The 22,929-nt window shown below is 43.3% G+C and overlaps 3 protein-coding genes across 3 annotated transcripts; all 3 read right to left on the bottom strand.

Moving 5' to 3' along the window:
• Positions 1-579: 579 nt before the first annotated feature.
• LOC136946173 (natural resistance-associated macrophage protein 2-like) lies at positions 580-6,486 on the bottom strand. The gene is made up of 16 exons (XM_067240414.1): positions 6,403-6,486; positions 5,935-6,012; positions 5,474-5,622; positions 5,204-5,326; positions 4,911-5,030; positions 4,465-4,571; positions 4,299-4,369; positions 3,999-4,066; positions 3,617-3,772; positions 3,115-3,273; positions 2,874-2,960; positions 2,613-2,732; positions 2,298-2,447; positions 2,069-2,142; positions 1,809-1,962; positions 580-1,651 (listed from the first exon to the last, which is right to left on the bottom strand). The coding sequence occupies exons 1-16, from the start codon at positions 6,434-6,436 to the stop codon at positions 1,544-1,546; spliced, it is 1,758 nt and encodes a 585-aa protein (XP_067096515.1). The 5' UTR covers positions 6,437-6,486; the 3' UTR covers positions 580-1,543.
• Positions 6,487-8,277: 1,791 nt separating this feature from the next.
• On the bottom strand, positions 8,278-12,787 carry marchf9 (membrane-associated ring finger (C3HC4) 9). The gene is made up of 4 exons (XM_067240583.1): positions 12,458-12,787; positions 9,525-9,680; positions 8,782-8,974; positions 8,278-8,606 (listed from the first exon to the last, which is right to left on the bottom strand). The coding sequence occupies exons 1-4, from the start codon at positions 12,785-12,787 to the stop codon at positions 8,278-8,280; spliced, it is 1,008 nt and encodes a 335-aa protein (XP_067096684.1).
• Positions 12,788-17,689: 4,902 nt separating this feature from the next.
• On the bottom strand, positions 17,690-22,312 carry tspan31 (tetraspanin 31). Its single transcript, XM_067240662.1, has 6 exons — positions 22,142-22,312; positions 21,109-21,276; positions 20,779-20,859; positions 20,419-20,559; positions 20,082-20,192; positions 17,690-19,962 (listed from the first exon to the last, which is right to left on the bottom strand). The coding sequence occupies exons 1-6, from the start codon at positions 22,202-22,204 to the stop codon at positions 19,888-19,890; spliced, it is 639 nt and encodes a 212-aa protein (XP_067096763.1). The 5' UTR covers positions 22,205-22,312; the 3' UTR covers positions 17,690-19,887.
• Between the last annotated feature and the right edge of the window lie 617 nt (positions 22,313-22,929).

Raw genomic sequence — 22,929 nt, 5'->3', positions numbered from 1 at the left:
AGCCATCTTGCATACTGACACAGCTTTAAATAGTGCCACTGTGTAAGTATTACTATCACCTTAAATGGCTGCTTTTTCAATTCAACAACCATAATGGTTTTGTAATTATAACTTACACGGATAAGTACACACTATGGTAAGCCACTGCAACCTGCAAATGACAACATAAACAAATCTTATTGGTTTTATAATGCTTAACATAAATCAAAAGCTTGCATTCACCAGGGACATTTATTATAATAACTTGTATTCATTATAACCAATAATAAAATTACTTCTACTAATAAGTTGTAATAATTGTTCTATGACTATCTTCGGTTGCTAATGCATTACTGTGCTCATTGGGTCATCAGCTACTTCATCTATTCAAAAACATCCTGAGCTGAAAATAACTGTTGGCTGTCCCTTCTACTTCTTCAAAAAGAAAAGGTTGATAACTTGTAAGATTTAAATAAAAAATACACTGCATACAGGATACAATAAAACGTAATACATTTTTAATAAAAAATAGACATTTAACAAAAAACATATAAAATACATTTAGTTTCATTTGTCAACAGATGTCATTCTTCATCGTCAGGTAAAAGCAATTAAGCATACAAAATTAAAACAGACAATCAGACTACTTATTTTGTAAATTCCTTATGTGCGCAGTACACATACACACACTCATGTGCACACACACACACACACACACACACACAGAAACACATTTACTTACAGCACTATGAATTTAGCAATTTACTGTACTTCCAAACATGCAGATGAGCATCCAGCCTGGAGCTTGGCCAATCTGAGCTTTATGTAGGGCTGGGTCTTTAGGTTCAGAATCATGTGATTTTCTGGAAGAAGTATCCCCCATCCCTCCTCCCTAGCTCTGCCCCAGAGTGGCCTCTGCTAGGCTATGTTTCCAGGAAAGGGGCCTACAGGACAGGCTGTGAGGCCTACGCAGGGAGAGATTGGCTCATTGAGAAAAACAAAAACACAGAGGGGAGGTGGGAAGACTCTCCCTTCTTACATAAGTCGGCCTCCATGACAGAAAAAAGTTCCCCGCCACAATGCAAAGAAAAACCTGTCTGGCCGCTCTCTCAGTAATGGCACTGGCATTTCAGGGCTGAAGTTTGAGCAACAGCAGTATCAGTTTACAGCAAGTGAAGGCAGTAATTCCGCTGGCATGCCAGCACACAAAATCAAAACATCAATAACATATGCATTGGAACTTTAGCTGCTTTGCAGCATGGACAGAACTGCAAATAGGGATTATATAAAAAGACAAATGATACAAAGGGGGGTTTCTTTCTTACATTTGACAATGTTTTAAAATATTTTCACAAGACATCATATAAAAAACATCTTATAGTTGTTGTTCATTATACTGTGCAGGGCTGGTGGTCTAGCACTGATCAAACATTCCCTGCCCCAGGGGATTAGTTATCTCTTTTAGTCAACAGTGCCACGTTGTGGCGGAGAAGTGAAATAGCAAGTTCAAAATAAAAGAACAACTTTTATTTTGATTACTGTAAAAGACTTTCAGATTCTGAGTTCAAGAGTCAAACTCAGGCTGCTCCTCGATCAGAACTGTGGTGTCATTTCTTCTGCTGGTGGGGAGGTCTAGACATGACACCCCCAAAGCTATCAGACACAACCATGCCTGAGATAGACAAAGAGAGAGAGGATGCGCATTTATTAGAGACCATTCTCAAACACATTCCATTCACTGCTACGTTAAGAAAGTTAATAGGTTGAGAAATTAACATGTAAATAGTCTTGCCTGGAGTAAAACATGGTCCAGAATGTAGGTAACTTACCAGGTAACCTACAAATCCCAGATAGGCTAGAGAGAGAATTGCAGCCAGAACATAGAGCCAGATACTCTGGAGTGTAGTTACATAAACCACTACAAAATACATGTTGATGACACACACCAACAAGATCAACACTCCTCCTCCTATCTTCCAAACTCTGAAAAAATAAAAGAGGGTTAGGGGTAATTAAAAGAGAGTTAATATGTATAATCAGCTACAATAGTTTCGAAGGACATATAGGCGCTTTCTCTGAGGACACTTACAATGCATTAGCAAAATCATGCATAAGGGATGCCAGGCTGGTGAAAGTTAGGATGGGGATCAGGGCAAACGGCAACTGAAAGAGTGAAAGAAGAGAAGAAAAAAGTATCAACTGAACTTGTTCTTTGGGATAACCATGTGCTCAATAACAATACTGACTTTGTGGAAAGGATATCCCAGCGTCCTGAAACCTTACTCGACCCCGGAGCGACCCTGGGTGACCCCCCTGACCTGCATGCTCTGCAGCACGTTGAGGAAGTCGTTCATGCCCGTCAGGTGCTGCATGTCCTGGAAGATGGCCACCAGCAGGGTGGGAGTGATGGCGATGGAACGGGTCAGCAACACCCGAGTGAAACGCGACCAGTGCAAGTTCAGGAAGCCCTGACAGAGAGAAGGGAGGAACACGCTCACAGACGTCCACTTCAGCAACAAGCCGCTCAATAAACCAAACGGATCGAACCTCGAAACCTTCTGAGAGCACCAGAGTGGGTGAGTGCTGGAGCGTGACCCTGTCTCTCAGCTGACTTCCTGTGTCTACACACTGACCTCCATGACAAACTGGCCAGAGTAGGTCCCTGTCATGGTGGAGCTCTGGCCTGCAGCCAGGATCCCCACAGCCCAGATGTAGAGGGCAGCTGGGCCGAAGAAGCAGCCGAGCACCACACCCTAACCCCAGCAACCAGGACGACAGGGCCCATTCATGGAGAGGACACAAGCAGAGGACACAATGCAGTCATGCAGGGGAGAGGACACAAGCAGAGGACCTGAATAGCGGCATTCCCTCTGTGTTCAGGATCAGGAGCTCACCCCTTTGAAGATGTCCACCCGTAGTGTGCTGTTGTCAAGTGGAAAGAGGCCAACGTGGGAACTGCCGGTAGCATTGCATACATTATACTATAGGGCACAATAACATGTCAAAACAAATGTTAAGGATCCAAATGTTAAGGATCCTGTGCATACGACAATAAACTTGAATTGTTTGAAATCATCAATACAAAATTAGACATTAGTAACCAATTGAACAACCTTGGTAAAGCATAATACAAACCACTTCAATATTTGTGCGTCCATAGAATGCCTCGGCGAACACAGCCACCACGAAAACATTGATGAGAAAAGAGATGAAGAGGGCAATGGACGACTCAATAAAGAAGTATTTGTTGGCCTCCTTGACCTCCTTCTTGCTAGACCGGTCAATCTGTCGAGACTGTGACAGACACATTTATAAAACTGTTATTGATTCAGGCTCTGCAGAGCGGAAGACCTCATGGTCAATTCAACCATTCCACATTGTGTGGAACTCACAAATCTCATATTAATAGTACCACCCTTGGGTACTGTACACAGCTAAATAAATGTTGTTTCACTCTACTCTGCCACAGCACTGACAATATTTTCTAGCTAAATTAAGAAATATATATTTGAGAGTCTGGAACAAATGTCGTATCTATCCACTAAACCTTCAAATCGGTCTCTGCCTCAAATAAATCTATGAATTTGTCCATCTGTCTGGCCTATCTACATTTCAGTCCATCCCCCCTACAGTGTACCTTGACGAGTGCCGAGTGCAGGTAGATGTTGTGTGGCATGATGACTGCCCCCACGATGCCCACGGCCTGCTGGAGCTGGGCTGCTCCACAGCCCTCACAGTAGGGGACGAACATTCCCCTCAGCAGCTGACCCTGGTCTGGAGCCACCGTCACATACTGGAGGGGATGAACAGGTCAGCAGAGCCTTCACACACTCACACACACGCTCATACACCCACACTCACACACTCACAGATACATCCGGTGTTACAACACTTGGCAGTTAGAAACAGGAACAACCTTGTTTTATATCATTGTAAAAGTAATTGTTTCCTCAACTTTCTCATAAAGTGAAGTATGACCTACTGTATTGGGAGAAAAGGTTGTTAAGTTCATGGTTTACCTCATATCCAAATGTGATGGCCATGATGGTGATAAGGAGCCCAAAGAAGGCTTCAAGCTTCCTCAGACCTAAACCAAGATCAAAGCAACATCACTTATAGATATAAAGCAGTAACTTCTCACTAGTCTTCAGCACGCCATTTGCCGGGTTTCCCAGATTCGTTAAGAAGCTTTTAAGCTAAGAGCTTCTTAGGAGCGTTCTAAGAGCTTCTTAGGAGCGTTCTAGGAGAGTTAGAACGCTCCTAGAACGCTCCTAAGAAGTATAGTTAAGGAAGACCTGCATATGGCCACAGTGACCTACCATACTTATCTAAGAAGAGGAAGACAAACGTGTCAATGATGGTGATGAGAACACCTCCCCACAGTGGGATCCTGCACAAACACACACACACAGTGAGGTATTGTCCTAGGTTTGGCATGTGTCGTGAGTGTTGCATGCTGTGGTGGGTGGTATGCAATGATGTCACCTGCCAGAGGAGAGGAGATTAAATGCAATAGCACATCCAATGACTTCCTGCATGTCTGAACCAATGATAGCCAGCTCCACCATTAACCACAGGATAATACGGGGAACCTGTGAGGAAGACATGGAAGTTACCAGTCCATTTTCTGGTTTGCCTTGTCATATGTAAAGTAATCTTAAGGTGTAGCTAAATGTGACGCGCTAACTGCAAACCCACGTTACCAACAGGTAGGTAATGCTGCAAAAGGAAAACCCATTTGAAGGGTGAGATATTAGGAGAGATATTTAAAGAGGGAAAGATAGTGAGTGAGAGCGAGAGAGAGCGAGAGAGAGAGAGAAGAGAGAGAGAGAGAGAGAGAGAGAGAGAGAGAGAGAGAGAGAGAGAGAGAGAGAGAGAGAGAGAGAGAGAGAGAAGAGAAAGAGAGAAAGAGAGAGAGAAAGAGAGCTCACTGTGCGGTACTGGCTGTGACAGACTTCTGCCAGGTGCATCCCTGTGACCACGCCCAGTCGAGCTGCCAACCTCTGGAGCAGTAGACCAATGATAGTGGCTCCCAGTAGCACCCACAGCAGCTAAAAGGAAGACAACAGGCCCTTCATCTGTTAATCATCCACTCATGAAGTAGTACTATATTTACATTTAGTCATTTAGCAGACGCTCTTATCCAGAGCGGCTTACAGTAAGTACATATATACTATATAATAACAAGAATGGACTGTATTGTATGGAACATTCCTTTCAGTACCTTGAAGCCAGCCTTGGCCCCAGACTGCAGGTCGGACTCTATGTTCCCTGGGTCAAGGTAGGCAATGCTCATTAAAAACCCAGGGCCAGTGTAGGCCCACAGCTTACGGAAACTGAACAACCTCTGAAATATTGAGGTATGGGATTTTTAGCAAGGACTCAACATGCCACTGTTTAATCCAATAAATAAAACATAGTACATTTATATGGAACAAAGCAGTCTATTATTGTAAATGCATTTGAAGTCAGAGGATAGCATTCAGATCCATACCTGACTGGTTTCCTCTGGAATGATGACCTTCTGATCAAAATAGGTACCAGACACAGTGTCATTGTGACCATCTGGGAACACAGAGGGGGAAGGAGTTCCTCGCCGAGTGCCTGTGGTCTTGACCACTGACGTCCCCTGGGACATGTCACCTGAAACATGAAGCACAATGGAACCAAGGAACCGCAACAACTTCTGAACACACAACTCTCAAGTCAATCAGGGACACGCTGACGTAGCAGAACCGCGGTGTGATTTATGCAACTTTTACGGCTCTCCTGTTATCCAGAAAGTTATATTTGTTTCCGGACGGATGCTGCCAAGTATGAACCAGTTGACATCTTTGTTTTGGTGGCAGATTACTAACAGAGGAATTTTCTAATCCAACTTTCACAGTCTTGAATGGAATTTAGTCAGCCTACACTTTGTACAGAAAACAGGTCAAGTTTAGTTAAGCCTCATACCTCCCCCTGGATCCTGGTCTGTGGTCATACTGGGTGGTAAAGACGAGATGTGGATGTTTTCAGAGAGTGGGGTTCTGTCTGAAAACATAAGTTGATAATTACTGGAATGGTAGCTAAGTGTAAACATAACTAATCCATACACAGAGACTTGGCATAAACAACAATTATAATGTTATGGGCTAGGTACAGAGGTCCCTTGAGAATATTACTATCGAGGGGGCTATAAAGTGAGTCTGAAAAAAGTAAATAATTATGTAAATTAAGGGCTCGCTTCGATATTTAACGCCAAATATGCAAATCTTGTAGATTATGACATAATTGGTGACACTCCAGTGGGCAGCGATTCTTGAACATGAAGCCAAAAATGATCAAAAACCTGCAATAAATTATAGTAAAACCATAACTGATGTAACCAACCACGTCGCTTTATTGTGGGATATCTCACTACGAACCATAGCATCCTCTTACCTCGAAAGAGAAAGGAGAATGTCTTGGAAGGCATATCGACGCGTTTGGTAATCTCCTAAAGAATATATTTTTATCCCAAAATAAACTCCGAAATAGAAAATTTATGGAGACTAGAAGAAGTGTCGGAGGCGCAATTCATTCAGCTAACTAGACTATGCATTTCTTTCATGAAGGAGTTCACTCTTCGCCTCTTCAGCTCAGATGTCACGAATGAAATAGCTAACCTTCATTTGAAGCCTATGAAGGGGAGGACTTTCCTACAGGTAAGGGGGAGGTGGCAAAGTCCTATTCCGTTTGTTTAATATGAAGGTTTAAGAGGTTTCAAACTGGTAGTTTCAGTAATTGTAGAACGATTAAGTTGGTCAATTCCGTAAACCTGTCTGGTGGATTTTAGATGGACGCAATAAGGTACATGAAGTATATGAACTTTAGGGATGAGATTTATGCATACAGGTGTCACCTAAGTCAGCCTTCAAGAATAAAGTGGCTTCAAAATGTGCTTTTGAGCGCCATCTAGCCGCAGGGTAACGAGTAGCCAATTGACAGTTTTAGTAATGTAGGAATGTCACTATAGTGAACATCAAAGAATTCCGGCCAAAGAATTAGTTTGGAGTTCATACGAACAAATAATTGATTCGAAATACACATCAGCCTACAATATTAAATGTATTGTCTCAGGATTCTAAAGGAACGCTTATAAAGACGAGGTCTCTAGGTGGCGACAAATAGTCAACGTTTTACAACGGACTCCACCCTGTTGTGAATTTTTTAAGGGTGAATGTATTCAATGTTTTATCGAATATTTCAGCGAAAATATTCAAATATAAAACATGCATATAATATAATGTATCCCTTTGCATTCAGAGTAGTAGTATACGTACAATGTCCCATTAAACAGTACAAGTGGGGTAAGAAAGAAAAAGAAAGACGGGGCGAGACAGTAAATAACAAGGGATCACTTGATCTCCATTTTTAATCCAATAATTTACTTATTATCAAATCTGAATTCAGCACAGTAGTTCAGCAATAGTCTGTAGTTTAGCTGACACAGCTGTAAAACATTGTTATCGGTCAGATTGACGAAAAAGAATTTCATTAAAATCAGATGAATGTAGGCGAATGTTTTGTATTTTAGTAAGCACCGATCTGAAGTTGAGCAAAATTTGAATTGCTTCTATGACATGTGATGAAGAATAAAATGATATGCCCATGCAAAAAACCCTGTGAAATGTACATACAGTATATCTTTATTGCAAAGAAGATAGGGGTCACAGGAATCTTATAGATTTTTTTTCTTTCTTTCTTTTTATTTGCCTATCCCTTGTGTAGATGTAAAAGTCAGTATGGCTGTTCTTGTGGATGTAGTGTGTATTTTTCGTAGTTCAGTCCGTATTTAGAACTAAAGTTATATTTTTGATTTGTAGAGCAGGTGAGATCATTATTCAGAGTTGATCAGAGATGCTTCACGTGTATGGAAGTTCATTATTATCTTGTTAATATTCCAGTATAAAATCAAAATGAGTTAAAAAAAAATGATTAAAAAACAAGACAATCAAATTAAAAGAAAAAATGTGCATCCTGAAATTGAACTGGAAAACTATCTGTTTCCTTGATTTAGGTAATAAAGCCTGTCAGAATTTCTTTTGTCTTTTTTGTCTTTTTTTACATTTGATGTCATCCATAATACTTTCAAAGTTCTTCAAATATTAAAAACAAGCATCTGTCCTTTTTGCTAAGAGACAAGAGGAAGGATCCACGTGTGTGCTGTCTGTTGCTGCCCGGGGCATTCCTCCACGTATCCTCAGATTTGAAGGCATTGCCATGACAGCCTGTGAGTCAGTATGTATCCCCTTGCCTCCCTGCACATGCCCAACCTCATACAGTGGTGACCCTCATCACCACCTCGCGGTTAGCAGCTGAGCTAATGCGTGGGTCATTGGGCCGCAGCTGGCTGAGGATGTGTAGGATGGTGTAGCCACAGTGGTGGTTGAGGATAGTCCTGAACCTCTGGCTCCTACGCCCTCCACCACTGCTGCCCAGACCGTGGGGGTTACTACGAGAGCCCCGGCTCCCAGTCTTATTGGAGCTCAGTGGGTCCCCCAGGTCCTTGGACTTCTCATAGTTCAGAACTTTCCACTGCTGATTGACAGCTTGCCAGCGCTTGAAGATTCGGTACACAGAGGAGCCCTCGTGGATTATAAGGCCTGGACAAAGATATGATGGGACAAATAGAGGTTTGAGAGCAGGAGTGAATAGTTGCATGACCCTATCTTGGATAACAGCAAGGAAGTCAATCGCTCAAACAAACTGTAGTACCTTTCGGAGCATAATGACAGTTGACTATTAGTTTACAAGGCCCATTTAACAATCTCTCCTCACCAATGCAGACGATGTCCATGAAACCGTACATGCCATAGCAGATCTGGAAGAGCAGATCCTGGCGCTGCCAGCGGGCCGAGGGGCTGAGAGAAGACCAGATGAGCCAGGAGATGCTGGCGATGAGGAACAGGGAGCCCAGTATGATGGCAGCGATCTGCACCTTCTCAATCACCGTCAGCGAGATGGCCTGCCACTGGAGGTAAGATGTTATGACCTCACTGGGTTAGTACAGGATGCACGTAGAGGTCCAGAGAGACTCAGTCACACAGTCACACATACACTTCCTCACAGGTACATTTTCTCTAGCCCACTACACACAAACACACACTCACACTGCCTCACGCACACATATACGTATGTACACTTCCTCACACATAAGCACACACACACACACACACACACACACACACACACATAGAGGAAGAGTGATGCATGCAATAGTCCTCACACCATCACTCTGAGCTCTAGAGAGACATGACACCTAGAGCTCTACAGCAGAGCACTCCCTATCAGAAATGCTGGGATTGTTGCTCTGCTCCACCATAGTGTCAAGGGAAAAACTCGTTTTACCGGGCATAACGTCTCTGTGTGACACATGCTCATGTAATTGGACAAAAATACAGCCCAAAGTGCACGCAGTTAATCACGACTGACGTGTTCAACGCCCTTGTCCATTGTTGCCTCCTTGTCGACAAGTGATGGTGGGCCGGCATGGAGAGGAGATGGATGCGGAGGACACATACCTGCAGTGGGTTCTTGGTGCTGATGGCCAGGACCTGGTACTTGAAGTAGCACAGCTCACAGCTCCAGGAGCCTCTCTCGCTGATCCAGCGGATGAGGCAGGGCTGGTGGGTGCAGCGGACCGAGCCGGCGCAGCGACACGGGCTCAGCAGCTCCCCCTGCAGGAGGGACAGATGCGCCACAAAAACATCAGCTGGACCGTCATCCCAACCGTCATCCCAACCGTCATCCCAACCGTCATCCCAACCGTCATCCCAACCGTCATCCCAACCAGGCGGGTCAATATCATGGAACACACCACCCATCAATGAATCCACACACCACTTAGAATTCATGGCAAATACCCTCGCTTTCTCTCCTGACACGTCAAAGGCATTGTATCCGCACAGCACTTAAAATGCACAGCCTATACGTTGCGTCATTCGAAACGAGATCGCCTGTGTGGATTCTGGAATGAAGCCAATGTCTTTCTAAAGCCACGCCAGCAATCTAAGTAGTCGTCTGCGGTAAGAGAATGGACACACAACCACACAACCGTGGCACCTGGCTCTGTGTGTAATTTGTAATATTAAGGTATAGTCACTAACACCATCTCTTCCTTGTTCGACGCAGAAAATGTAAAACCATGGCATTTATTACTGTTTCATATCCAACCCTGAGGTGAAAAAGGTTCAAATGTCAGTGATGAAGTTCACGTTTTAGTCATCAGTTTTAGGAATTATGCATGAATCATTAGTAGATCAATGCGTGGGCACAGCATGATGCCTGGCCCTGTCGGTGGGTTGGGGCCTATTACCGGCAGGATCTGACGGCATCGTGATGGGAGTATTCAAGGGCAGTGAGGTGAAGGAGAGGTGAACCATTCCACCCCTACTGTTTGCATAGACTCTCAGTGAACTCAATCAATACGACTCACAGCAACACCTACAGCAAACATCACCCTCGTGGTCCAACAGAAGGAGCTTTCAGGGGTCAACTCATGATTAAAAAGTGGGGCCGTTTCAGTTATCTACCAAGTTGGATGAACTGTTGTGTTATGCAAGCCGAATTTGCTCAAGTGCAAAAAAGTCCAGTGCACTGCCCGCATACAAAGCAGAATTTCTGTCCAGATAAAACAATCCTCATCATCCATACAAAGCCTCTTCAGATCTACCCGTGTACTTTACATGTGGACACATTCTGTAACAGAAACCCAACCAATGTCTTTTTTGGTTTTGTTGGTGGAGGAGTTTGACCTGTTTAACCCATGCTTATAGAATGCACCTCCTCACACTCTTAATTACCTCTTAATTACAGCTTTCACAAAGGAACACCAAGATCATACTGACTCATCTTTCCTATTCCTTTTTGTTCTCTTTTTTCCCTGACCTTGCCTAACTTGTTCAACCATCAACTAAAGGAGCTGATGTTATTAGCTACTGTAGCCTTAAACAGACTTACATGGAAAGCACCATATGGCACCCATAAACTTAAATAACTGATTATGACACTTTTAAGATGACACAGAATAGGTCAGCAATACTTTTTTGCATTTGGGTAAATGTCAAACCGGGTACAAACTGATGTGTGTGTGCCAACCATTGCAGTATAATAACATTCAGGTCCCAGCGCTATCAAAATATTACAGTATCCAATAACCTACACCCAATACATCACATATCACATTCTAGTTAGAAGTCCCATCTCCCGTTCATCAGCCAATGCTAGCCTGTTGTGGCAAGTCACTGTCAAGTAGAATCAGGGGGGCACCTTGAGTGGTGTTCTGACAGGTATGACAGGTATTGGGATTCATATTCCAGACCTCCCACTGAGTTAGGTTATTACATGTGTGTGGAGGTAATTGACCAGCTGACAGGGACATGATTCAGTCCCCTGTCATGACCTACTTGAATAATGAAACAGCATTAAGATGACAACGTAATGCAAGATTGCTTTAAAGGCAGTGGGGAAAAATAAGTCAACATTGTACGAAATTCAGATTTCTTGTTGTGGTTGTATGTGTATGTGAAGATGGTGGTTGCATTTTTCCTGTCTATGCATGTAATTGCTTCAGAGGTTCAACGTAAAATCCAAGTTTTACACCTGGCAAACAATGTCAATAGAAACACAAACAAGTTGTTTGGGAATGCCCAACCAATTTGTGCCATTTACAAGCAATTACAATTCCATCGTGATATTTCATTTCTGATATCACAGGGGGTTTGAGTTCTTGTGTGTTGCTGGTATACAGACTCCTGTGAGAATGCTTGTGATTGGAGCTCTGCTAACAAGTTCAGTCACAGTTTATATATACTATAAATGAGCACATCCATGTAATCACACCATTAGTGACAAACATAGTATTCAAGGAAGTGACTAAGAGTGACTAAGAGGTCATTTACATCTGTGCTCCCACAGCACTTACAGCATTTCTAATTATTGGGAGGCAAAGGATGACCTGCTGGAGGCAGCCTGTTACAGGTTCCTGCACATCTGGCGAGATTTGGCTGCCGACCAAAGATCTGTTCATTGTTCTGCCCCTACCTTTCTAGTCCTAACAGCAAGGGTTAAACAAATGTGTTTGAGAATCACGTTTAGGAAATTGATGGATCACCCCTTTGCATTCAGACTGATTTTGATCCACGTATAAATGAATAATACAGTATAACAGTACCGTACCAGTCGGCAGCCCACTCCCTATACTCATCCATCTCACTGTCCCGTTCTCCCTTTATATTGTCAAACTTTCTTTGTTGCTTGTCAGCAACCTTATGGGACGACCTAATTCGCTTTGCTTGTGCTGTACATCTCCAGAGCTCTGAAACACATACTGTCAACCTGCCAAATCAGTTCTTAGCTTTGATCGAATCCAAACATTCATTCATACAAAATACTGATTAACGATGACATCCTGCAGCTGGACAGAGTTAGAGGGAATGTGGGACGGAGTGTATACCTGCTCAGGGCCTTGGAAGCAGATCCGACACTGGGGCGTGCGCATGCTGCTCGAGCTGCTGGTGAGAGACACGGCGTCCAGGCCCATTTGCAGTTTGGGGTCCTTCTCCTCAAACGCCAGGCTCCGGGGCCGAGGATCACTACCATAGTACTCCTCTTCATCATCCCGGGAAGAGCAGTCGACAAAGGGAGGCCAGCCGCAGCCGCCCATCCCCAGACCTCGCATGTTTGGCCGTCTATCTGCTTCTGTGCCGGACTGTCTCGAATCGGATCGCATAAAAACCAGTACTTTCAGTTCGTTGAAAAACATGCGGATCCGATACTTGAACATGTTTGGCTACATAAGACGTATTCAGAACAGGGCAGAATGTGAAAATTAAGTGGTTTAAACAAAGGAACTGTTTTTTTTTTTTTATTATTCAAATAGACGAAATATCAAGCCCATTAGGCAGTTATATTGTTGCGAATGTTTACTGCTCTAAATTGTACATTTGACTCAATTTCACCATTCTGAATAACATCAGAGACCAGTTTTGGGATGAATATGGGATAAAGGACTTCGTCTTGGTTGTTGCCGCTCTGATGGCATTTGTGTCTAAGCCAATGCGGATCAGAGATTTTCTTCTTGAGCACCCCGAGACACTCTTTCAATATTCATTGCCAAACAACTCCTCTGCAAATTCTGTTTGTGTTGATCTTCCACTGTCCTAAAATACCTGATGTAACGGCAGCCAATAATCTTATAAGTTAATTTCTTTAACTGTCTGTCTAAATACACTTCATCAGATGCCTTGGGTTTGCAGCAGAATACATGTTTTGCTACCCAAAGCAGAAGATTGCGAGAGTGTGGACGAGAGGAGGAGTGAACAACGTAGAGCCAGAAAATATAAAATGGGATCTTAAACAGAACGACATTCCATCTACACAGTCACGTTGGCTTCTCTTGTCAAGAATCATAATCCAAAACGGTGAGGACGATGCAATGGAAGTTTGATGCAGTTTGATGCGATTTTATCGTGTCTTCTTATTGTCCCTCTGTGCCATACCAGTCGTCATATCATGATTATTTTTTAGTTCTCCTTTCTAATGTTCCTTTGTGATCCATCAAGAATCCATCCCGTTCCACCCGACATCCACTCCGATGAGATCCAACTGACAATACTGGGAATTAGCATGTTCTAAATATGGAAAAAAACATCCGAAGATCCTGTATCCTACCTTTAGTCGATGTTCATTGGTATTTCTTTGCAACCAAAATATGGTGCACGAAAAATGTCAATATAGGGACTGCATACAAACAATAGTTGCTGCCGTTTTTCAAATTAGAGATTCATGACGATGTCTTCGCATCCGAGAGCAATTAAAGCAGTAATGTCATTGATTATCGTATCAGATGGTGATGATAGCTACTGCTCGCGATGAGTTTCCTCCTCGAAATGGTCTGTTATGAGAGTGAACCAACGCTTCTCGTACTTCCGGAATAGTAGGCTAGTAGAATGACAAACACTGACTCTCCTCTGATTTCTCATTTTTTCATAGACAACTATCAGGTTCCAATGGCTAATGTATTCCCATAAGGCTCTGTGTAGTTGGGGAGAATAGATTCCGCTGTTTGGTTGGTTATTGACGGCCGCTGCTGTCCATGGTGCTGATTTCCCTAGTGACGTAAGCAACCACATGCATTGTACGATGTGTCTGGGAAATATAAATTAACCTTCCCCATTCTCTATTATACTGTGCACTCGCGTAAAGAAGTGACCGAGAGAGACAGCAGAGAAATTGCATATATATTTATACATTGTATGTATAATAACAAAGGCCCGTTGATCCATGGACTCTTGGTGTGTTTGAATTATGAACTTTTCAGATTGACTTCCTTTATTAGATTCAAAGGCAACAGAGTGTCACTATATTGGACACGACCATACATATTACATAAACATTTGTCATGCTGTTTAGTCGAGTTAATATGGGATTATCACGCGTTGAGGTCTGTAGGTTCATCTGGAGTTATAGAGCTGCAGTATTATTGGCTGCCTGGCCACTGGACAACACACTCAGCATTCTGACCCAACGCACTGCTTGCAGAATCCCCTGTCTGATTGATCTGGATGGATTTTTCACACTGACCCATTGTAAATATAGATTTCTGGACTTGTGGCCGGGCCAGAGATGCCAAAGGCAGGATGTCCAGTTAACACTGCTGAGACAGAGAGGATGAGGACCTGGTGGAGCTGGGCCTGGTGGTGCTGGGCCTGGTGGAGCTGGGCCTGGTGGAGCTGGACCTGGTGGAGCTGGGCCTGGTGGTGCTGGGCCTGGTGGTGCTGGGCCTGGTGGAGCTGGGCCTGGTGGAGCTGGGCCTGGTGGAGCTGGACCTGGTGGAGCTGGGCCTGGTGGAGCTGGGCCTGGTGGAGCTGGGCCTGGTGGTGCTGGGCCTGGTGGAGCTGGACCTGGTGGAGCTGGGCCTGGTGGAGCTGGGCCTGGTGGAGCTGGACCTGGTGGAGCTGGACCTGGTGGAGCTGGGCCTGGTGGTGCTGGGCCTGGTGGAGCTGGACCTGGTGGAGCTGGACCTGGTGGTGCTGGGCCTGGTGGTGCTGGGCCTGGTGGAGCTGGGCCTGGGTGGAGCTGGACATGGTGGAGCTGGACCTGGTGGAGCTGGGCCTGGTGGAGCTGGGCCTGGTGGAGCTGGGCCTGGGTGTAGCATGGCTGTTTGAACTGTACTGTACATTATGGTTGTCATGATTCTCATATTGTGAATCGTGTTTCTCTGTGTTATAGGGTTCTTTATTAAATCTGCAGGCTCGCTCTCTCATCAAACTTACTGCTCTTTATTTCCAAACAAAATCACTCAATAAATAATTTCATTTAATATATTGTGAATCTATTGTTGTCATAATGTATGTAAGCAGGGGCTTTGGGGGGAAACAACAAAGCAATTTTATTGTTTATTTTTTTTTCACAACTGTATTATTGATATAGCCTACTTGGCATTTGACTGGCAGTATAAAAAAAACACACACAATCCTAACAGACTTAATGGATAAAGCTAATTTATGATTACCGGATACACATTCAGTGTGTGGATGTACATTAATTAATTAATTTATTGCAGTGTACTCCTGAGTGTGGAGGTGGAATTACTGTAATAATGATCTAATCATCTTAAAACATACCAGTCAGAACTATTGACTCAGGCATCACATGATTCATGATGACTGTATAGGTGTGCCATTTTGTGTTCTGTCAGTCAGCACAGTTTTGTTTCAAATCAGCTGGTTTTGTTTGTTTCAGTCTTTATCCACAAGATGTAATACCCCCTCACATCACCTCTTCACCTCACTTTTGCTCTCCATCATTTAAATGTCCATATCCATCCTTTATTCCTCCCCTACCGCTTCCCTCTCTCTCTATCGCCTCCGCAACGCCCTCACCTTCTCACCTTTCCTCACCCTTGGAGGCAGTGTTTCACACCTCAACCATTAACATGGCACCCTTCACCCCTCCTTTCCTCTCTATCTGCCCCCTCCTTTTTCCTCCCTCTCTCCTCTCGGCATTATTATGAGCCAGTTAGAAGAAAATGATGGACTGCAAATGCATGACTGTGACAACATTAAAATCTTAATTCCACGTTATCCTTTTCCTGTGCATGTCCCATCTATAAGAGACAAATGAGAACCAAGATGCCTCACACCTCTTGAAGCTTGCCTCTTGAAGCTTGCACTCTCTATACGAGAGTGTCTCGGCTATCCACACACCCCTGCTCTCCTCCATTATTGATACGCTTATTGACCTGCTTGTCTCCTGTTCCCGATGAGAATCATTTCCCCTCATGTTTATTCTGCCAGCACAGGGGAGGAACCTCCGTCCAGACTCGTTATGGTTGTCTCACTTCAGCATGTGTTTGTTCTCATTATTATTCTGATCACAACACTGTATTTGATCATTTGAAAATAAAGGATATATTTAAGGTATTGCAGATATCGGCCATACATTAAAAGTCAAAACCAAGCTAACCCAATGAAATTGGTGACTGCAACAATATTTCTTTATATCTTCTACAAAGTACCAAATATGTGTTTTCTGCTGTTCCACGGAGAGCCCATGCTATATCTGTGAGAGGACAGATGGCTGTCCCTGTTGGTGTGATTCTCCACAGTCACTCCAAGTTAATACACCCAGCATATGGGCCTGCATCACAGGGTACGGGCTGGCACAGGGCCCTCAGGAGAGCATGCTGACAGGATAGGGAGTGGCTCTCGTGCAGGGAGCTGGTTCATGATGTCCAAAATGACCGCGTAGTGGAAACTTGCGGGACCCAAAGCCCTTATCAGGCACAATTCACTTATATAAATATATATATATATATATGTCCTTACTCCCTGGGGATAATGAGGGCACGCCCTGCCAGGTCCCATCAAGCACCAGTGATTGTGTCATGTTTGTTCTCGTACTCTGTAAAGTAAAAACAATCTGTCTGTTCAGTTGAATGAGGAGCAGCCATTGTTTAGAGAACAGCCTTGGGAGTCCATTTCATTTAAGGATTGAACTGATTTTGGAATGTTCACCCAGCTTTCTCTTCCCATCCTGTCTGTGGGGCTCCCATTCAGATAATGGGCACACCTGGAGAACAAACAGCTTTATGAATGAGGATTATGAGGTATTATAACTGGCTGCTGGACTTTTTATAGGCTCATAATACATTAGCAGAACCGCCACTATCCACCTTGGACTAAATATGTTGGTTATTATTATCTTGATTGCTGTCTTGTAATGAGAACAGACTGATCCTCCATGAATCACAACTACATTAGGACTTAGGAATTAAACAATTCCATTAAGCTCATTATGGCTTCTCTCTCCCGAACTGAAGAATGTAACACACTTGAATAATGCCACTGACAATTTACATTTAATAGAATTTTAGATTATTTAAATATTAAAAGATTTTGGAAAATGTTTATGTAGCATAGTTATGTAGTGTCATACAATGTATTCCAAAGGTGGAAATAGATAAAGAAAACAATACTATCCTCTCATATTGCTGCAACATATACTGCTGCCACCCAGTGGTTTACAAAAGTACATGTTTTGGAAATGTCCTTTCTGTCATGTATAAAATAGTTGACGGAAAAGATATTTATTACACGAGGAATATCTACACAATTTAGCACAACATTATAACCGCTTGAATGAAAAAAAGAATGTAGTCCAATTAAACATAGGAGAATATACATTTTGTCAATTCATGTGGTTTTTATTTTGGAAAATTAAGTCTCAAAATGTCACAAGAGGGAAGGGTACAGTGAGCAGTTCAAAGGAGTACATGAGGTTCATCATCACAATCAGCTCCACAGCAGCAGCAGGGGACCCATTCAACATGGTTAGAACTGGTTCAAGTAAAACAAGCACTGACATTTCAACCAATGTTAGTGGTCAAGCTGAAAGGAGGCCAGGAAAGTTACAACTTATCTGTAATCGTAGCTGTTAAGAATATCCAAATCAATAAAAGAAAAATAAATAAATAGAAAAGGTTAATCAACTAAAATGTGGAGAAACTGAAAATACTAGTGAGAAATATTAATGCGGTTCAAAAACATTGCAAAATCCTAATGCTTGCTGTGCATTACCAGCAGTTAAAATACATTTTAAAAACAACACAAAACACTTAAAGCATGTTTAACACTATTGAACAAAAATTACATGGCAACTGAACAACATCATAACACAGTAGGGAAAACAATCTTTGAGAACACAATGGATAAAACAGTCTGAGTTAACATGATAAAGGATAACAAAATGCATACAGCAGGTTTGCGATAGCTATTTTCACACAGTAATCAAGCACCCAAACACACACTAACGAATGGCTGAGTCTTGCCATAATGTGACAACAGGCTACAATCAGGAAAAAAACAATCTGATAAAATCCATGTTTCTTCAACTCACTAAGTACTTAAACACACTGACACAACTGAGATAACAGAAAAGTTTCAAATCAGAACGGATTATGTGTGTGGATTATTATAAAATCCTCACTAAAGGCAAAGGTCAAAGAGAAACCATTCAATCATTCTCTCATGATCTAAGGAACTTACAAAGGTTACTGTAATAAACAACATTAAGTCTGCGGTCCATTGGTAATCTATACGTGAAAGTTAAGTAAGTTGGCTCAGTTACACAAGTTTATAAATAGTTCTACCTCATTAACTACTTATCCTTTCTAAAATCTAATGACTAAGATCCCAGCATTCTGGGCAAACAGAAATACTAACACTGAATAAACTACATCACCACTTCTTCAATGTATACCTGTTTTCCACTTACATCAGCACAAATGAGATCAACCATTAAGTGTATATCAGCATCACCACCTCACTGCAGTTCAGACAGGGAGGACTTGGGGTATAATAGTTGACACCAATGGGTACATAAGACAGACCCACACATCACTAGCCTAGCACTGCTCTAAAGGGCCAAGTTCATTATTATTAACATTGAACACTGATTTTCTATCCTGAATCAACAACAATGCCACACCACTATAAGTACTTGTGGACAGGAGGGCAGGAGACTGGGTGCTACACAGCAGTGTGGCAGGAATTCCGAGGAGTTTCAGTGCAATCCCTACTGGCAAGTATGTTTGACTCTGTATATTTTCAAAATAGCCATAGCTGTATTGTTTTTTTTGCCCTTAAGATGAAACCAAAAGTTTTCTTTTTGAGTTTTGTGGAATATGGCAAAAAAATCATGAGCATGCACACCATTTTTCGTAGAAGTCCCCAAAAATACGCAATACTTAAAACATGGTTTCACACGTCAAATGCCCTGGGCTGATCACAAGTACTTAGAAGGTAAGAACTCATAGTTGATTTGGAGCAGGGTTGTCGAGACAAAGTGAAAACTTTAGAGAAAGGTGCATAAATGTTGGAGTATGAAATTCTGCATAGTGGGGTGGGGGGGTCAGGGATTCAGGCCTGGCTGTGCAGCAGAGGACACATGCAGGAGAGGAACATACGGGGTCACAAGGTTAGACTGACTACGAAAGAACCATTAACAAACTCAAATCAAGGCTAGGGGCAGGACCTCAGAGGTTTAAAAGTGGATACACCTGTTCCTCCTATCATACATGAGTTTTGGAACTTCCAGCTGTTAAGCTCTAGCTGATTCTGAGCTGTATAAAAGTGGCCTTAGCTTGGGGCTGATGGTCATGTGATGTATTCTATTGTGAAGCTGTCGAGTTCAGGGCGACGTTTTCCATCCGTGCCGGTCAGGTCGTGTGTGTGTTCTCCTGTCAGGTGTGTGTGTGTTCTCCTGTCAGGTGTGTGTATGGTCATGGTCCGTGGGGTGTGCCTGAGTGTCTGCAGGGGTGCACAAATCTACATGTACCAGTGTTATCTGTCTTGTGTCTACACTACTACATTGTGTGATGGACTATAGGAAAGCGCTTGGATTGGCTCTGGGGTCCTTCTGGTTCCTGTAGCGCACTGCCAGCCACACCCCCAGGATCTAAAAGACAACGATTGAGGTTAATGTTGTTGCTCTCAATAAAACCACCAAGATTTCACAAAAATGCAAAGTTTGTCACCATAGAAGAAATGCTGGTCATTGGACTGGACAAGTCTTACCTCTGTGAAGCTGAAGAAGAGCCCCACCCCTCCCAGGATCTTCAGGGCCTCCGTGGCGTGTTGCAGCATCATGTCTCCGCAGGTCGAGCAGTTTTTACTGGCTTTGCATGGCTGCAAGGGGACAAAGACAGACAAGGTATGAATCTCAGGCTAGTCACAAGTCTCCTGTCATCCACAACTGGGCAGCACGCTCCAGAGAGGCCAGGAGAGATGGAGCATGTCACCTCTGGATCCCATTATCACTGAATCACAAAGCCATATGTCCCTTCCGGAAGACGGGATATGTTTGAACACTATAGCAACCATGCAACCAGTAAACCCCATATCCCATCCTTACAGCAGTGCAGTTGGCCATGTCTTTTTCAAACTGGGCCCGGCTGGCGGTGGTGTTGAGCAGCCCGCAGCAGTCCAGCTGGCCCTCCAGGTCTACCTTGGTCGTGTTGTTCAGCAGGCCCCAGGTGGAGCTCAGAAGCTTCTCCTGCAGAGGAACATCATGGATAGAGGACAGAGAGAGGTGGACCCAGAAAGGAACAGACACAGGTTAAATACAAGGTAAAAAAAGAAAGAATTGAGAATGTGTCAGATCGTCGATATATTCACCAATTTGTCTAAAAGGTATAAAAACATTTGCTACCAATAATCTGGGGGGTTATAATAGGACACGGAAGGCAGCAAGGAATCAAAACCAGATTCCCACCTGTTGTCCTTGGTTCATTGCCAGGCAGGAGCAGGACACCCCAAACTGGACAAGAAAGACCATGAAGAGTATGACCATGTACTGAGAGAGCCCAGAGTCAAGGAGGCAATACAAGTCTTATCGCACTACACAGTAAAATGGTGAGTTGGATGTGGCTGTGTATTTCACAGCCACAGGCAGATTTCACTGATCGTACTTACCAGATAGGAAACTATTTACCAAAGTAGGGCAATGAAAATACTTGGGACTGCATTTCCAGTGGTCCCCCATGAGACCAAACCTACAAGTACATTCAGGGACTGAACCAGTCAACCAGGGCGTCAAGGATACGAAAAAGAGCATCACTTGGTGGTGGTGGATGGCCCCTATGAGTCCTACGATGGCGATGAGAAGCAGGAACACTCCCACAGCGATTACCCCTCCGATAATGTGGATGCTGGACACGATGCCAAACTCCTTTCCCCATGCTGCCACCCCGATGAGCAGCAGCCCCACCAGCTGAAGGGAGCACAGACCAATTAACAGGAGAGGGAGCCAGGAATACAATCCTAATTGCCTCTGGTCTATTTACTATCTAAGAAAGTATTGCCACAGCGCAGATAGCACTAAGATGATTGAAGAATGGAAAGAAGCACACAATATGGGACAAGGGATAAGTGTCCATCTGCTAATCTTGACCACCAGGCCTGCAAACAGAGGCAATGTTCAGAAACGCCAAACTAAAGTAACTGCACAAACAGTAGAGGCAGTGTGCTAAAGACATGGGTGAGGTAACAGGGGTAAATGTATCGAGGTAAGTGCATTAACAACAGACAACAGCACACATTATACAGCTAGCGGATGCTAATGAGATAACTGAGCTGCTTCGCCGGCAACAGAAAACACCATCACCTGGTGGCAGCTATCACACTCGACCTTTCTGTTTAGAGTCACACGTGTCCATGATGATTCAGAGGTCGAGGGAGATAACAGCAACCTGTGTCAAGATAATTTCTAACATAGCTAGGCTATCTAGCATAGGAGCTATGTCTAGCGCCATGTCTAACTAGGTAAACGATCTAGTTAGCTAGGCTACTGTACAGTACAATACAACATGCTATACATTGTCTGGATAGCTAGCTAGTTAACTAGATCTAGCTATTGAGCTAGCTGATGTTAGCTACCTCTGATTAAAAGACACATATTACCAGTACATTCGTCAATGTATTACGTAGGCTTGTTGAATCAAAGATCAAACTATACGTTACACCAATAATTTAGCTAGCAGTCATTTTCACAGAACAATAGCTGACCAGTTACTGTAGCGTGCTAGCCAACGTTTAGTGGTTAGCTGCTAGCATGATGATCCATTTTGTACACTCACCATGTAAACCACATTTAAGGAACAAAGCGCATTTTTAGAGCAGGTAAATCCGCCACAGACCATGTTCAGATATTCGAACACCTAAATCAGTTCAAGGCTGACGCAGAGACTTTTCTTTAGCAAGCAGTTGTTTCCAGGCTTGACAGAGCTGTTGTTGATCATCACCAGCAGTTCATCACCGGGTTCAGCCACAGGGAGGGGGTGTAGCTGATGACGTGCGAGCATGACACTATTAAGTCCGCTCAATTTTTTTTCTTGGTTGATTTGCCTAAAAGGGGGCAGCTGACAGCCTGTGATTAAATTATAGTTGTTTTTTCTCCACATTTGAATCGAATATGAATGACTCAGAGCAGGGGTATTAAGATAATAAATATATTTAGCCATTTCCTACAGGAATGAAGGAAAGAGAAGGGGAAGGAGGGATGACCGAGTGGATAGAGAGAGTGAATGAGTGGTCAGAGGAGGAGCAGAGAGGACAACGGTTTATAGAAACATGACTGGGGGATGATAATCATAACCATAAACTTAAGCTTGTGAATGTCCTCTGCAAGGAACAAGATCGCCATGTAGTTGACAATGTCACAGACAGTATTGGTCCAACAGTGCATGCACTCATATACTTCACACTAGGTTCATGTAGTTTGAGAAACAAATGAGGGACTGTGGGAAATGATTACTAAACTCTAAGAGACTCAAAGTGAGCAGTGTGAAATAAGGAAGTGAGTTCAAAGTCAACAGAGGAAACTGAGACACTGCAGTGAGATGAGTTTTGGCTTCTTGTGGTCTTG

This window comes from Osmerus mordax, chromosome 7 (genome assembly GCF_038355195.1).
Source record: "Osmerus mordax isolate fOsmMor3 chromosome 7, fOsmMor3.pri, whole genome shotgun sequence".
NCBI lineage: Eukaryota > Metazoa > Chordata > Actinopteri > Osmeriformes > Osmeridae > Osmerus > Osmerus mordax.
The sequence above is the reverse complement of the archived record's forward strand: the minus strand, read 5'-3'. Positions and strand labels throughout refer to the sequence as shown.